The following is a 17,621-nucleotide window of genomic DNA, read 5'->3' on the forward strand; positions in this document are numbered from 1 at the left end:
TAAATAAATAAATAAAATAAATTTATTTTTTTAAAAGTACATATAATAAGTAATATAACATAAAAGTAATATAATAATAAAATATAATATATATATATGTCTGTGGTCTGTGTCATGAATAATGTATAATATTACTTGTGTGCATTCTGAAATTTTCACAAATGGTACATGCTGAGCATATCATTCTGCATTGTGCTTCTTCCATGCAATATCATAGTTTTTTTTGGCTGCGCTGTGTGGCTTGGGGTATCTTAGTTCCTCAACCAGGGATTGAACTTGGGCCCCTGCAGTGAAAGTGCTGAGTGCTAACCACCGGACTGCCAGGGAATTCCCAGTATCATGTTTTTGAGATCCATCTATGTTGCTTTATAGTCCATACCTGAAATATCTGTTTTTGTGATCTGTTAAGTCAAGGTTAGAGATAGAAAGCTGAGATGTTAAAATAGAATCAGGTGTAGCTGGAGGAGAGAGACCCAAAGTACTTTTTTTACCCACTGGAAAAGATTGTAACCAAAAATTAGAAGTAGATATTGTTATTAACATTGTAGGACAATTTTTCTTACTTTCCTACGTTTCCATTTTCCTTTATCTTTAGTAGAATTGTGTTTATATTTAACAGAGGCTTCATCAATAACACTATAGGGTCAGACTAAAAAATGGTCAGTGATTACCATTTTGGGGTTGCCAGACCCCTTGGGTCCACAAAGATGATTACGGGTGTCCTTGAGATGTACTTAATAGTACAGAAAACCAAATGGAAATCATCAAACTGCCTAGGCTAACTAAAATACCAAGTTTTAGAAACTTTTGGTCAGTGTTGTCAATTCATTGGGTTGACATACTAGCTATCTCACATGGGAAACTCTGTTAATTATATGTCTTTAAAATGATTTTTAAAGATACAATTATGTATAGTATCTTAAGTGTATAGTGAGATGAGTTTTGACAAATGTGTTTATCAATGCAACCAGAGCTCCAATCAAAATCTTAAGTATTTCTATCACCCTAGAAAGTTTCTTGGTGCCGGTTTCTATTCTCCCTCCCCCTAAGAGGCAACCACTCTTCTCTTTTCTATCCCCATTGACTAGCTTATTCTACAGCGTCATATAAATGAAGTCATACAGTATATATTCTTTTGTGTCTGGCTTCTTTCTCTTAACGTAATGTTTTTGAGATTCACCTAAGTTGATTGTATATATCAGTGGTCCTCTCTCTCTTTTATTTAAATTGCTGTGTGATATTTCATTGTATGAATATTTATGTATCCATTTTGGCCATAAATATTTGACCTTTCAATTTTTTTCTACTACAAAAAGGCTGCAATGAATATTCTTGTACAAGTCTTTTGGTAGCCATGCAGTTTCATTCCTTTGGGGCAAAATACTAGGAGTATGTTTGCTGGATTATAAGGTAAATGTACGTTTAATTTTAGCGATATTTGTCTTGATTAATTAATGAGAAAAATGATTGTCACTTAATATACGCAGAGCCCTTTGTGTTGAAATGGTTGACTGGTTATTTCACTCACTGCATTTGTTTAGGAAAAGCGTAAACTTGCACATTCCTTGGGTTTGTTTCAATGTTTAGGTGAAATCTGATAACGAATATGAGATCCGTTTTTACTAGTAGCTCTTTATTTGTCTTTTACCCCCACTTTTCTAATGGACTATTTTAGAAGAAATGGAGCTGTCACCCACATCAAGATTCAGAACACTGGTGATTACTATGACTTGTATGGAGGGGAGAAGTTTGCCACTTTGGCTGAATTGGTCCAGTATTACATGGAACATCATGGGCAATTAAAAGAGAAGAATGGAGATGTTATTGAGCTCAAATATCCTCTGAACTGTGCAGATCCTACCTCTGAAAGGTCAGTTACATTTTCGTAACTGCAGAGTCTGCATCTCTCCCACGCCATAGGTGTGAGGTGAATGCATTATGGGGGTTTGACTTCTGTTTCTCAAACTGTAATCTTAAAAGTGTTACTAAAGTAAGAGTAATAGGATCAGATTATTCTCAGAGTGGCCTTTTCTGGCAAAAGCTTCAGTCAGTGTTACTTACACTCGTTCTACAGAAGTCTCAGACTATTCCTGTATATACTTGATACATGCAATAACGTTAAGATTATTGACCTTGAGCGTTATCGAACTTCGAGCGTTAGGAGAGGAAAACAAATGATAATGGGAACACCAAAATAGCAGTTCCCTGTAGTAGCTTCTGACTAGCTATTCAGCAATGCCGCCAACAGATGTCAGTTTAAGCTCAGAAGTGGGAAAGCAGAGGACTCGGTCAGATTTTTCATCAGTTCTTTTATGTTATATCCACAAATGTGTGAGAATTACCTTAATTAGAGGGAATCGTATTATTTCAGAGGTCTTTCCCCAGTGTTGGAACTAAGCTGATGAAAGCTGGGGCTTGACTTAACTTGCATTAATTTTATTGGTTTTCTGCATTCCCAGTCTCTTCTCTCTGACTCAGTACCAAATCAGGGTCTCTTAATTAGGTTTGAATATTTTCTGTCTTCAAGTAGGTTTCTTCTACTTATACCTTCGTGTCACTGGTATTTTATGCTGATAATTTGTTTTCCAGCCAAATTATTAAGCAAAAGGCTGTCAGCCAACTCTGTGCAGTTTATTTAATTTTACTCTGTTCAGTTGAGGGTAGATGAAAAATACCTTGAAGTATATTCCTTTAGTGTTGAGCCATTAGCAGTATGTGCTGTGATCATGCTTGTTTCCTCACCAAGATCCTGAGGGAAAAAGCCACATTATTAATATGACCATGTTAAGATGTTTTCTGTAGTAACTTAGAGTAGCACTGTTTCACAGTCTGACCTCAGACGGCCTACATTAGGACTCTGGTGTGCTGGTTAAAAATGCAGATTGCTGGGCCCCATTCAGACTTAGTGTATTGGTATCTCTCATTGTGAGGCATGGGAATTCACATTTTTAGCAAAATCCCTTGCCTCTACTCCAAGTCTTATGTGCATTAAAATTTGAAATGATGACCCAGTGGATAGTACAAGGATGTTGACAGCAAACTTGGAGGCTATTGAAGTATAGATTGGAAATCTGGAAAAGCTTGGAATGCCTGAACTAATTTATAATGAAGATCCTTTTTAATGTAGTGTTTGCATGCCAAAGCAAGGGCAAACATTCAAATGATTCTCTGTCACTACGATAACTCTCTATTATAACTTCTTTAAATGACTGTAATTAAATAATTGGTCCTTTTAGGGTTTGGCAGTGGAGAAATGACAAACTGCCTTTTTAAAAGATGGGGGATTTAAAAGAAAATAGGAAAGATTGAGGATATTTGCCTCCAAATGATTGTGGGCTCATTTAAGGAGTTTAATGGTCATTCTTTTTTTTTTTTTTTTTGGCCGCACCACGTGATCTGTGGGATTTTAGTTCCCTGACCAGGGACTGAACCCGGGCCATGCCAGTGAAAGCCCGGAATCCTAACCATTGTCATTTTTCCTGCCTGCTTGGGATGCAAATTCTGTCTTATGTGGAATGGATCAATCTCTTGGAGGAACGTGCCTGTTTTTAATTGTGTTGAGTAGAGGTGACTATGTACGGTAGTTTTGTGAAAGAATGTTGTGAACGCATGGCAGAACTCAATTGATTTTTCATTTAAAAAAATTTAGGTGGTTTCATGGACATCTGTCTGGGAAAGAAGCAGAGAAATTATTAACCGAGAAAGGAAAACATGGTAGCTTTCTTGTGCGGGAGAGCCAGAGCCACCCTGGAGATTTTGTTCTCTCTGTCCGAACCGGAGATGACAAAGGGGAGAGCAATGACGGCAAGTCTAAAGTGACCCATGTTATGATCCGCTGTCAGGTAAAACCCGGATTGAACTGTGGGTCTGGTGAAACGTCATCTTTGGGTGGTTTTTTGGCTGGGAGAAGACCGACACCATTACTTCCAAAGTCATTTAGTTAAGGGCTTCTACACTTTTAGTACCTTGTTAATTATAACTGTTTCATCATTTCCGAACTTTATTAAATTACTTATTTCCTCTCTATCTCTGGCAGATTAAGTCATGCCTCAGTACGTCACCTTCTGCCCTGCAGTATCTTTTTTTTTTTCTTTGGCTGCATCACGCAGCTTATAGGATCTTAGTTCCCCGACCAGGGATTGAACCTGAACCCTTGGCAGTGAAAGCACGGAGTCCTAACCACTGGACCGCCAGGGAATTCCCAGCCCTGCAGTATCTCAGTCTGTGCTTGGTTACAGCTGGAGTCTGCCTCTGTCTCAATTTCTAAAGCGATGGCCTCAGCTTCTCCCTTGGGTCAGCACAGTCTAGCCTGTGACTACATGTACTTTCATATTATAGAATTCTGGTTAAGGCTGGGAGAACTGAACTCATCATTTCTTGTTTTAATGTGATGGCTAGACCAGGGAGGTTGGTTCTCGGTCAACTACATCAAACTTTGTTTTGACATAGTTTCCTAAATAGCGACTGTCTATTCACTTATTGCTTCGGTTTTTCAATAAGATTAAAAAAAAAAACTAAAAAAACCCAGCTTTATTGAGATATAATTCACACACCATACAATTCACCCTTTTAAAGTGGACAATTTGGTGGGTTTTAGTATATTCACAAATTAGGCAGCCAACAACGTTAATTCCAGAACATTTTCATCACCCCAACAAGAAACCCTGGGTTCATTACCAGTCCCTCCCCATTTTTCCCCCTCCCCCCAGCTCTTGGCAACCGCTAACCTCTTTGTTTCAATGGATTTGCCTATTTTGTATATTTTATATAGATGGAATCATGTAATATGTGGCCTTTTGTGACTGACTTCTTTTACTTAGCATGTTTTTCAAGGTTTATCCATGTTACAGCATGTGTCAGTAAACTCTTTATTGGCAGACATTTTGTTGTATGGATATATACCACATTTTGTTTATCCATTAAAAAATTAATGGGCATTTTGGCCCATTAATTATTATGAATAATGCTGCTATGAATATTTATATACATTTATGTATTTATCATTTTGTGGTATTCTCTGTTTGATGAGACATCATGTTCATATTTTCTTTTAATTTATACTTTGCTTTAGTTCTTTGAATATATTTATACTAGCTGGTTTAAAGTCTTTGTCTGGGCTTTCTCAAGGACAGTTTCTGTTGAATGCTTCCCACCCTCCCCCCCACCCCCAAGTATGGACCATATTTTCTTGTTTCTTTGCATGTCTCATAAGTTTTTGTTGGAAACTAGGCATTTTAAATAATATAATATAAATCCTTTGCCCTCCTTTCTCAGGCAGTATTATTTGTTGTTGCTACTTTTTCTTGTTCCTGTAGTTGTTGTTGCTGTTTGTGTGTTCAGTGACTTTCCTGTCTTTGTCTTGCGTGGCCACTGAAGTCTTTGCTTGGGTAGCTTAGTGATCAGTTAATGATTGAACAGAGATTTCCTTAAATGCCTTGAAACATTAAATCTCCCAGCCTTTGCCAGGGAGGCTCTGTGTGTGTGTGTGTGTGTGTGTGTGTGTGTGTGTGTGTGTGTGTGTTGGGGCACGACTGCCTTCAGTGCTCTGGCACCTTAAAACTCTGCCTTAGTCTTCACTTCCTGCTTGCACAGAACCTCAGGATGAGCTAGACGTAAAGATTAGGGCCTTTTTGGATCTTTCCTGGACTTCACACAGCCATGCACGTGCACATGCACGTGTCCTTCTAGATTCTCAAGGATATGTTGGAGGTTTTCAGAGCCCCCTGTGGACGATGTCTGGATTTTCCTTTTAAGTTTTTGATCAATCTCTTATTTGCCCTGACTGGTATTGCTGCCTTAGGCCACTGTGATATTAAACAATTGCTGCTGATTGTTTTTGGGAGATCCCCTGAAGGCCGGCTGAGTAAGCTGTAAGTCAATCAAATAAAGACAAGCTCTGAAAATAAGGCTTTCCCAGGGAGCTGCTAAACAGATCAGACAGTGATAATTGTCTAGGGATAGGTCTGGAAAGAGCTCCAAATCCATCTGTCTACTCCAGTTATGCTAAGCTGCTTTGTTTTCACAGCTACTGTGGTTATGAGACTATTGGTTTTCAAGGCTACCAAGAAGCTTGGTAGAGGGAGAGGTAGGTGGGAATAGGGCAAGTTAAAAGGTCACAATTTGTTGTTCTCATCAAGGTCCAATCTTTTTCTTGAATAAATGCTCCTTGAACTTTATTGGTTAATTTTCAGAGTTCTGAAAAAGTTGATGACAATTTTTGCCAGGGTTCTTGTTACTTTTGTGAAAGAGCAGATTTTCAGAGGTCCTTACTCTGTCATTCTGAAAGTGCTTCTTCCCCCCTCACTCGATTTATTTTTAAATAAAAGGTCATACCCAAATATCTTCATGTATCATTTCTAGGGTTTTGTATTTTCTAAGTTTAACCATTTTCCTGTTGTTTTCCTGAAACAGCCTATTCTGGTCTCCTTGTCAGAAAAAATTTCCTGGTCTCTGTTTATAATTTCCCTTTTAAATTTTCATTAGAAGATGAAAGTAAAGGCTTGTATATTGGACTTCAGTGCTGCCTCACCAGCCTTAGAGCTTGTTGTGTTTCAGAGAGAAGTAGTTATTTATCTTCTGTTCAGCAGCCTTGTGTGTAGTCACTTATCCTAGAGTATAAGTAAATATGGTTTTTCTTTTTTTTTTTTTCCTAACTATTTAGTTAACCTATGAGGGAGAAACTGTTTTGTGGCCTAGTTAATGTTGGATACTTATTTAGAGCTTCTCACACCTCACAATGAACTCTTTTACATTGGATCTGCTTCTCCATTTTCATCATCTTTGTTGCTTCCCTTTCTTTGTGCTCTTACAGCTCTTCAATCTTTCCATTATTGGGGGAGAGTTAGTCTCTGTACTTGAGTTGGGAAAAACAGTAATTTAATATAAAGGTCATGAACATAATTTTTTTTTTTGTCTTGAAAGGAACTGAAATATGATGTTGGTGGAGGAGAACGGTTTGACTCTTTGACAGATCTCGTGGAGCATTACAAGAAGAATCCTATGGTAGAAACATTGGGCACAGTACTACAACTCAAGCAGGTAAGCATTTTGGAAAGCTAAACTCCCCCTCCTTATAGAGTTTAAGAAGTCCGAACATAGAATATTCCAAACAGACAGAAGTAGAATAGTATCGTGAACCTCCATGTACCCATCACCCAGCTTCAATTACGATCAACTCATCAAATCTTGTTTCATTTATTACTCCACTCACTGCCTTCTTCTTGTAGTATTTGGAAACAAATTCTAGATAGTACATCGTTTTCATGATTATCTCCGTATGTAATTCTAAAAGGCCTTATGGAGTTTTTAAAGCAAAGTTTTTATCAAATTTTCATTGTAGATGCACCTTTGGTTACCTTTAGGTGATCATACCTTTACATTTTGGAGTTATTGCTGTTTCAAAGCTCACACTTATTACTTAGTGGCAAATGATACCATCTCTAACATTGTGGTCTATTTATAAAGAAAAATAGGTTTGAATTTATATCAGCAAAGTGTGTGGAGATTGAAGAAACATATATTTCCTGAAAGAACAGAAAGGAAAGTGAAACTCTATTTGAAAACATTTACTGTGAACTTCCTGTCCTTGCCTCTATGAACACCAACATAGAAGTCTTTTTTTTTTTTTGCATTAACACTTTTTTCTGTAATACTTTCTTCATTTCGCACCAACTGCTGAATTTGATTAGCCCCTCAACACAACTCGTATCAATGCTGCTGAAATAGAAAGTCGGGTTCGAGAACTAAGCAAATTAGCTGAGACCACAGATAAAGTCAAACAAGGCTTTTGGGAAGAATTTGAGGTAAGTTTTTAAAAAAATTTTTTTTTACATGATTTATTAAATCCTGTTCTTAATGGAAGAGAAGTTGGTTTTATGTTTGGGATTGGATCTGAAAGACTTGGATCTGTGTCTTTTCTTAATTTGGCCATTGATATGGAACAAGTTGCTGAGGGGGCTTTTTCAAATAGAGCTGCATTATGTTCTGGGAGAAGGGAGTTGGCAGTTAATATTACATGGATGAGCCAATAGCTCCATTTGGGTCTTTTGGTTTGGACTGCTGGCAAAACCCCAGAAAAAGAAAAGAATCTAATTCTTCGGAAGATTTCCAGCATTGGCTGTGGTCTTTAGAAAGAATCTATAGCTTTACTGCAGTGAATAAGTGAAAGACAGTTATCTCATGGTGGTTTTAATCTGGGAGTTGAAATTTATATCTTTGAGAGGTTAAGGGAACTGATTTCTTTCCTGAAACCAGCTTGGGTAGGAGAATGTCCCCAGTGGGAGTGGGCTGTGTTCCTCTTGCACTGAAGTTTGTCACCTGCCAACTCATTGTAATCTTATTCTCTCCGTTATCATCCCTGTGACAGAAAACTTCGTCAAAAACAATTTTTTTTGTGTGTGTGCCATATTTACCTTCATAGTTATTCTTAGCATGTAGCACAGTGCCTGGTACACAGCAGAAACTCCATAAATGTTTGTTGAATGAGTATTTGCATTTAGCTAATATTTATGTTATTTTATTAATACTACTCTGTTTATGGGAATGATTATTCCATACTTTTTGTAGGACTTTAGAATTCATAAATATTTGTGGAATGAATGAACAAATGAATGGCTACACGAAGTCCTTTTAACCACAGTATGTCAGATCAACTTGGTGAGATATTATTTCCATTTTACAGACGAGGAGCCTCAGACTCAGGGAGGTTAAGTAAATTGTCCAACTTCTGTACCACGAATATTGATTAAATTGCAGCACTGAGGATGTGTACAGAATAGAACAGTCATGGTCATTGCTGAACATTGCTAACCAGGGACTTGACCTCACATTTATTCTTTTATACCAGCATTGGGTTAGTCACCAAGGACACCATGGTGAACAAGATGGACAGGGTTTCGTCTTTAAGGAGCTTTGAGTTGAGAGAGGGATAAGTACAGAAATTTTAGAAATCTTACATCAAAATTTGAATGAAAAGCCTATTTTTAAAAACTTTTTATTATGCAAAATTTCAAATATATACAGAAGCAGAGTGAATTGTATAATTATAGCAATATATACCTATCACTCAGCATTAACAATTGTTGATATCTGGCCAGCCTTTTTATTTTTTATAAATTAATTTAATTAATTAATTTATTTATTTTTGGCGGCGTTGGGTCTTCGTTACTGCGCATGGACTTTCTCTAGTTGTGGCGAGCAGGGGCTACTCTTTGTTGAGGTGTGCGGGCTTCTCGTTGCGGTGGCATCTCTTGTTGTGGAACACGGGCTCTAGAGCACAGGTTCAAAAGTTGTGGTACACGGGCTTAGTTGCTCCGTAGCATGTGGGATCTTCCTGGACCAGCAATCGCACCTGTGTCCCCTGCATTGGCAGGCAGATTCTTAACCACTGCACCATCAGGGAAGCGCCTGGCCAGTCTTTTTAAACTATACCCCACTTAACTCCCCCAGCCCTGGCTTATCTTGAAGCAAATCCCAGATGTTATTTCATCTGTAACTATTTCATTAAAAAAAATTATAACCAGAATATCATTATCACTCCTAAAACTATTAACAATAATTTCTTAATATTAACACATATCAGTCACTGTTCACATTTGCTTGATAACACACACACACACACACACACACACACACACTTGCAGATTGTTTGAATTGGGAAGTGTTTTTTTCCCCACTTGATTATGAAAAAAATTTTGAATATAAAATAGATTTGTATAAAGAACCCCCATGTACTATTACCAGTTTCACCGGTTACCCCCGATATCACATGAAATATCATAAATATTTCAGTATTCCTGGAATTCTTAAAAAATTAACCAAAACACTACTACCACATCTAAAAAAAGGTAATAAAAATTCATCAAATAGCTAGTCATTGTTCCAATTAGGATAGCTGTCTTTTTTTTTTTAATTTGTTTGTTGTTGGATCATTTTTCAAATAAGTTCCCCATGGATCTCTCTTTTTAAACTCTGTTTTTTTTGTCTTGTTTTGTTTTGTTTTGTTTTGCCGTGAGGTTTGTGGGATCTTAGTTCCCCAATCAGGGATCGAACCTGGGCCCTTGACAGTGAAAGTGCAGAGTCCTAACCACAAGACCACCAGGGAATTCCCACTGTTTTTAAAATCTTAAGCCTCTTTATATTCTTACTCTCCTTTCAGCCTCTCTATTCCATCCTTTCCCCTCCCTTCCTTTCTCTTCCACTCCCTTTTCTTCTCGCTCTGTATTAGTCCATTCAGCTGATATAACAAAATACCATAGACTGGGTGGCTATACACAACTGAAATATATTTCTCAGAGTTCTCCAAATTCTGGAGTTCTGGAGGCTGGATCTGAGATCATGGTGCCAGTATGGTCCGGTGAGGGTCCTCTTCCAGATTGGCAACTTCTCATTGTATTCCCTCCTGACAGAAGGGGTGAGGGAGCTCTGTGGACCTTGTGTATGAGGGCACTAATCCCATTCATGAGGGCTCCACCCTCCTGACCTAATCACTTCCCAAAGGCCTCACCTTCTAATACCATTACCTTGGGCATCAGGATTTCAACATAGGAATTTTGGGGAGACACAAACATTCAGACCATAGGACCCTGTTTTTTGTTACTGTTTTTGTTATTGGAGAAAGCAGGTCCTTTGTCCAGAGAGTTACTTACGATCTGGATTTTTCTGAGTGTGTCTCTGTCGTGGATTTTAACACCTTTCTCCCCTGTATTTCTTGTAAGTTGATCTATCTAGACACTTTGTTAGATCCGGTTTTTCTTTGGCAAGACTACATATGAGATGGTGTGTCAGGAGGTGCTTATGTCCTGTTGCTTCTCTTTTTATTTTCTAAGCAGCAACTGGTAATTATTGCCTAGATCCATTCACTTATAAGGTGTGTAATAACTTTATCATTCGTCATTATTAGCTGGAATATTTCTATAAAGATAAGCTTTTTGTCACCAAGGCAGGATATACACTTGATTCTTTCCTGTTTACTAAGTAGTTTTAAAAATAGCGTTCTCCAAAAAAAGTTTTTTTTATCAATATGTACTCATGGATTTTTTAAATGTATTTAGTGTGCTTCTATCTATGGCATTTATTATCACTTCTTTTGCTCAAATTATTTTAGCTTTGACCAGTGGGAGCTTCTGCAAGCTGGCTTCTACTCCTTCCTATACAACTCTGGTAGTTTTTGCTAGATTCCTTACTTTCTGGTGTAATAAGTTGTTACAGTGCAATACATTTCCCATGTCAGAACTGGAATCAGTCATTTCTCCGAGGAGTGAGTTAGCTTTTATCTCATTTTCCTCCCTTTCTTCCTTCCTTCTCTTTCTTCCTTTCCTGGGAAGTGGTATTTAGAGACTACAGTCTGGGAGCCAGAAGTGTTTATTGTTGTCAGGTTGGTTATTTCCATCTCAATGGGTGGAGCTAGAAAAAATTGTTTTCTTGAAATAAATTATGAGTCCAAATGATACTTCCAATTCAAATTTAGGACTCAAGACTAGTAAGACTTCTGTTACCCCCAATAATATCATTACTGAAAACAGTTTAATTTTTTTTTTTTTTTTTTTGCGGTACTCGGGCCTCTCACTGTTGTGGCCTCTCCCGTTGCGGAGCACAGGCTCCGGACGCGCAGGCTCAGCGGCCATGGCGCACGGGCCCAGCCGCTCCGTGGCATGTGGGATCTTCCCGGACCTGGGCACGAACCCGTGTCCCCTGCATCGGCAGGCGGACTCTCAACCACTGCGCCACCAGGGAAGCCCAACAGTTTAATTTTTTTTCCAGCTTTTATTTTTAAATCCTTAGGGTAGATCCTTCAGAGATGTATAGTCAAATTACTGTGCTTTCAACTCATTTGTAATAGTTCTTCTCTATGTGGTTATATACTAACTGGATATACAGCTAGGTTATTTGTTTCATTTTATGTTTGGATTTCAGAAATTTCTTTCCATAAAATTTTATTTACAATTATATAAAATATTGCCTTTGATTCTAAAGTCAAATATAAAAAGTACATTCAAAGAAGTTTATCTTCTATCCCTGTCTTTTCCTCCTTATATTTATAGCCATTTAAAAAAAAGTTGAAGTTCATTATTACCTTTCAAAAAGTATAAGCAAATATATATCTGTAATTTCATAACCCATCCTTTCATGGATAAATAGTAGCATAATTTTACATACTTTTTTCCAACTTCTTTTTTTTATTACATTGGAGATCACTCCACAGTAGTATCTACAGATAGTCTTCATTCATTTTTACTGCACAGTACTCCACTGTGTGGATGTACCATAGTTTATTCAACCTATTGATGAGCATTTGGATAGTTTCCAAATATATTACAAAGAAGATACAATGGATAGCCTTGTGCATGCATATTTTTCTCTTTTTGCTGATTATTGTTAATATTAACTTTTTTTGATATTCTGTGTTAAAAAAAGTGCTGATTGTTACTCATCTTTAATTTTTTTTTTTTTTTTGCCGGGCCGTGTGGCTCGCGGGATCTCAGTTCCTGATCAGGGATTGAACCCAGGCCACAGCAGTGAAAGCGCCGAAACCTAACCAACTACACCACCAGGGAACCCCCTACTCATCTTTAATTTTTATTATATATCCTACATGATTTTGGTTAGCATATTTAAAGTCTGAAAAGTATTTTTAATTAAAATTAAAAGATATCAAACCTTTTTGGTAAATATAAGAAGTGAGCTAGGGGCTTCCCTGGTGGTGCAGTGGTTAAGAATACGCCTGCCAATGCAGGGGACACGGGTTCGAGCCCTGGTCCGGGAAGATCCCACATGCCGCGGAGTAGCTGGGCCCATGTGCCACAATCACTGAGGCCCAGGCACCTAGAGCCTGTGCTCCGCAACAAGAGAAGCCACCACAATGAGAAGCTCACGCACCGCAACAAAGAGTAGCCCCTGCTTGCTGCAGCTAGAGAAAGCCCGACGCAGCAATGAAGACCCAAAGCAGCCAAAAATAAATAAATTAATTAAATTAAAAAAAAAAGTGAGCTATTTTTTAAAAATTATTTATTTATTTATTTATTTTTGGCTGCATTGGGTCTTTGTTGCTGAGTGCAGGCTTTCTCTAGTTGCGACGAGTGGGGGCTACTTTTCATTGCGGTGTGCGGGCTTCTCATTGCAGTGGCTTCTCTTGTTGCAGAGCACAGGCTCTAGGTGCACGGGCTTCAGTAGTTGTGGCTCGCGGGCTCTAGAGCACAGGCTCAGTAGTTGTGGCGCACGGGCTTAGTTGCTCTGCGGCATGTGGCATCTTCCTGGACCAGGGCTTGAACCTGTGTCCCCTGCATTGGCAGGCAGATTCTTAACCACTGTGCTACCAGGGAAGTCCCAGTGAGCTATTTTGTAATCTAGTCCCATTTTTATGTTACACTTCAAAATACCTGAGGCCATCATTTGCACAGACCACTTTTCCTATAAAGTGACTATGAACTTTAAAAAAATTACAGCAGCAAATTGGGTATCTGGTGCAGTGGTGGATTCTTTAAGTTCACTTAGGCAATGCTTAGAGAAACAAAGTCAAACCTTCTTACAGCTTGTGGCAGTAGGGAGTTTTTTATGATCCCTTTGGCGGGGTCAGGATAGAACTGAGAAGGAAATCCTAGCCTGACTTTTCTGGCCATGGAAAAAGGTTGATTCTAAACGCTGACCTGATGGTTTCAGTCCGTGACATCTGAAATTCAGTTCATCTTTTATACATTATTAACAACAAAATGGGGGAAAACTGAGTTGGCTTTCAGGGGAAATGGAAAAAAACAAGATCACATCTGTACTCTACTAAGTCCTCTGTAGATGTCAGACTGGGGTGATAAATTGTCAGGCACTAAATCAGGGCATTAACGTTTCATTTAAACTGAAGCTAGATCCAAATAACTGATGGCCTGCTTTCTAGATCTCTTATATACCTGCTTCTTAAATCCAGTCAGTTTTCAAAAAATTGCCCTTTAAGGTTGGGGCCAGGGGAATAAGGCTGAGAACAGAATGAACAATTATAGAAGAACTTAGGTATGTGGAAGCAGAGACTCATTAAAATCTAAATCCTCTGAAGCTGAAGTTTGATCCAACAGCAAGGCATTAATTATTTTAGTGATTGTACCTTAGTTGTTTCCCAGAAGGTGATAAATTTGGGATCAGTTCCTTCTTACTGTGTGTTCTGATGGTCTTTAAAGTGAACCAAAGCTCTAAATTGCAATGCCACTGATAATTAAACTCTGATAGCTATGTTTTGTTTGTCTGTATGCCCGGCTTCTCGTTTTCTGTGAAACTCTTTGTGTTCTTTTGGGTAATTTTCCCCTAGAAGACACTTACAAATTACTTCCGATTTTGATGCATCTTAAAATACGAAGTCTCTTGTGAAGCTCTTTGGTTCTTTTCTCCTTTGCTCCTGAAATAAATTCAGGTTGGTGGTTTTCTTCAAGGATATGTGGTATGGTCAAAACATTGCAAACCCAAGTTTTTAATTTTTCCTATAGAGTCCCCATTTTTTTCCCTTTCTTTCCCCAATTTTTTTTACTGTGGTAAAATGAGATTGTCCTTTTCTGTAAACATCTTTTGTCTCCTGCATATCTCTGCCATGACTGTAAAGAAGTGGAAAGTATTTCTAGATTTGTTGAAATGAAGTAAAGTTCTGTCAAAATGAGATGGACACTAAACTGATCAGGCAGGTTTTGATCCTGCAATTTTGTCCCTGCGTTGTGCAAGTTACCCGAAACCTGAATTCAGCCCTTGTGTGTCACCATGAGAGGCATATCGCATGGCTGCATTTATAGGGTATCTGCCCTCTCTGTGCCTGTTCTTCCCTTTTGAGTCTCTAGACCTGAGTTGCCAAGGGGCACTGTGAGCTGAGCCTGGACGTCATCTAACTGCAGGACCCAAGCTGAGGATGGAAATCTTGCTGTTGATAGTCCTTCGGCTGCCAGACTTTGCCTTCACCCTCCTCTTCCATCTCACTGCCCTCTCTGTATCCAGAACCTCGGCTCTCCACACACCTGCTTCGTTCTTCTTTCCCTGCGGAAGGTTTCTTTGCTTCTTGACTTACGAACTTTACTTCTTACCCCTTTCAGATATTGAAACTGGCAACTTTCAGTCATTGTATCAAAGTCTCAGCGATTTTCACTGGCTCAGATGCCATCCATCTCTGGTCCAAGGACAGCATCACATAGAACAAAGACATCTTCATGGACCACTGTGTTTGGGGAAAAATAGTTCTCAGATGAAGGTTATAGGGAGTTGGGCAGACATCCCCAAAATATCTCCCCCAAACAGTAGCCATTGGTGGTGGCAGTGATTAATTTGTTCATTCATTTAACAACTATTTATTAAGCACAGACTATGCTGGAGTCTCTGTTCTAGGTTCTGGGGATGTAGCAGAGAACAAGTCATAGTCTTTATCCTTGTGGAGTCAATTGGGAGAGACAGACAGTAAACAAAGAAGCAGGTAAGTATTCATTATGTGAGATGGTGATAAGTGTTGTGAAGAAAATAAAGTAGGGGAAGATAAAAAGGGTGTGCTGATGGGGGCATCACCATTTTACATAGAGCTCTCTGAGAGAGTGGCATTTGAGTGGAGACCTGATGGAAATAATGGAGCAAGGCATGCAGATAACCTCAGAAAGAACATTCCAGGCAAAGGGAACAGCAAGTGCAAAGGCCCTGAAGTGGGAATGTGCTTAATGCACGTGGTGCACAATCAGCGGACAGGCCAGTACTATCAGAGAAGGGTGAGCAAGAGGGAAATGTAGGTGGAGCCATAACGGAGGGGTCAGATCCCACGGGGCACTGTGGTCAGGGTAAAGCTGTTGGCTTTTACGTGGAGTAAGATGGAAAATCTAAGGAGAGTTTTGAGCACAGGAGTGAGGTGATCACTCAGGTTGCCACATGGAGGACAGTCTGTAAGGGGAAGGACAGAAGCAGGGAGATGGGCAGGGAGGCAAATTGCAATAATTTGAACAGAGAAATAATCTTGGCTTTGACCAGGGCAGCAGCAGCGGAGGTGCTTGAGAACTTGAGACTTTTTTGAAGGTAGAATTGTCAGTATTTGAAGGTAGAGTTGACAGATTGTATGGTTAAGACAGAGGTGAGGCAGGATAAGGTGAAAGTTTTTGGCTTGAACGATTAATTAGTAGGGTGGAGTTACGGTTTGCTTAGAGGGGGAAGAATGGAAGGAATGGGTTTGGGGGAGACTCGGAGGGATGAGTTTTGGGGGAAACTGGGAGGGATGGGTTTTGGGGCAAGTGATCAACTTACGTTTTAGACATGTTAAAATTTGAACTGCCTATTACATACCTAATGGGAATATGATTCTTCAGCTAATTCAATTGTGTTACAGGTGGGATTGTACTAGAATGTTCTTCCTTCCTCACGTCACCTTGCTAACGTCTCTTCACTCTTCAGTTCCCAGCATCAGGGTCATTTGGCATTTTCTCAGGGAAACCTCCTTGATCCCTGATCCCTATGCCTGGATTGATTCTTCCTGTTATATGTGCACATAGCAGCAGATCCTTTCCTTTGTAGAGTTTACCATCCTTGGAATTCATGAATAATTTGTGTAGTTATTGGTTTAATGTTTGTTTCTTGTCACTGTGAATCCACAGAAGCAGATGGCGTTACGAGGTCTGTTGGAATAAAAAGAGGTCTTGTTCAAATGAAACTGTTGGTGAAAAATAAAGAGACAAACTTTGATCCTGCTGTTTTATGTCTGCTGTGTGCATATTATCTAAAAAAATAGTACGGGTCAGTCTGTGGGCCTCACAAGGACAGATAGTCCTGTTTTGTTCACTGTAGCCCCAGAATCCAGCAGAGAGCCTGGCACACAGGAGGCACAAAATAAGTATTTGTGTTGTGTTGAATCTGAGCTGTTTTCCATAGCAAGAGAGACTTGTATTGGCTTCAGACCCTTTGCTTATATTCAATAGGGAACAGCTTTCTGATGCTTAAAAAGTGTGGAGGAATGTTCCAGGCTTTGCTTTGAGATGTTCGTCTTTATTCCCATGCAGTTTTCATTTGGAGCCCCTGTTTGAGGCTTGGTGAATGCACGTTTTAGTCTCTGAGACCCCTCTACACACTTGCTTAAAAGGATGTCATTCAGGGTCGCAGTAATGAATTTCAGGCAGATTTTAGTTTTGAACCCTCTGTTTCTGATTAAAAAAAAACCACAGTACACACAGACAAACCTTCCACAACACCTTTTTAACTGGGGTTCTATTTTCTCAGCTCTTTAAAGCTTATTTTCCTTAGTAATTGGATTTTTTATTTTAAAGCCCAGCCTCCTTCTGTTATACAAGCCTCTCTTCCCTGTCGTGGTCTGAAGCTGTGCTCCGTTTGCACGGGCATCGCAGGCATTTCTCTGACAGCCACACAGATGTCCTGGATTCCACCAGGAGCTCTGCCAACCGACAGAGGAGCTAGTGCCTTTCTTCAAACCCACAAATTCTACTTGGAGATGGTTAGGTTTTATGGAGACAAGGCTTTAACTGCACCCAAAGCTGTGTCTCAAAAAATAATTCTTGCTGGTGGTCTCTAGTGGAAATCTTATGCTTGGTGACTAAGCAAAGCCATATTGAACAGCTACCCCAACCAGGGCTCCAGCCTCATGATTAAAAATGCTCCAGGAGGGCAGCCTTGAACTG

At 39.2% G+C, this 17,621-nt stretch overlaps 1 protein-coding gene across 4 annotated transcripts in view; it reads left to right on the forward strand.

Annotated features, from left to right (window-relative positions):
* PTPN11 (protein tyrosine phosphatase non-receptor type 11) overlaps positions 1–17,621 on the forward strand; it is a 79,707-nt gene that overhangs the window by 23,772 nt on the left and 38,314 nt on the right. For 2 of the 4 annotated variants that reach the window (XM_060170485.1, XM_060170487.1), the window contains exons 3-6: positions 1,676–1,870; positions 3,650–3,842; positions 6,922–7,038; positions 7,689–7,802. In XM_060170485.1, coding sequence (XP_060026468.1) covers positions 1,676–1,870; positions 3,650–3,842; positions 6,922–7,038; positions 7,689–7,802 — 619 coding nt within the window. The remainder of the gene's footprint in view (positions 1–1,675; positions 1,871–3,649; positions 3,843–6,921; positions 7,039–7,688; positions 7,803–17,621) is intronic. The other 2 variants (XM_060170486.1, XM_060170488.1) reach the window with 1 other exon arrangement.

This window comes from Lagenorhynchus albirostris, chromosome 14 (genome assembly GCF_949774975.1).
Source record: "Lagenorhynchus albirostris chromosome 14, mLagAlb1.1, whole genome shotgun sequence".
Taxonomy (NCBI): domain Eukaryota; kingdom Metazoa; phylum Chordata; class Mammalia; order Artiodactyla; family Delphinidae; genus Lagenorhynchus; species Lagenorhynchus albirostris.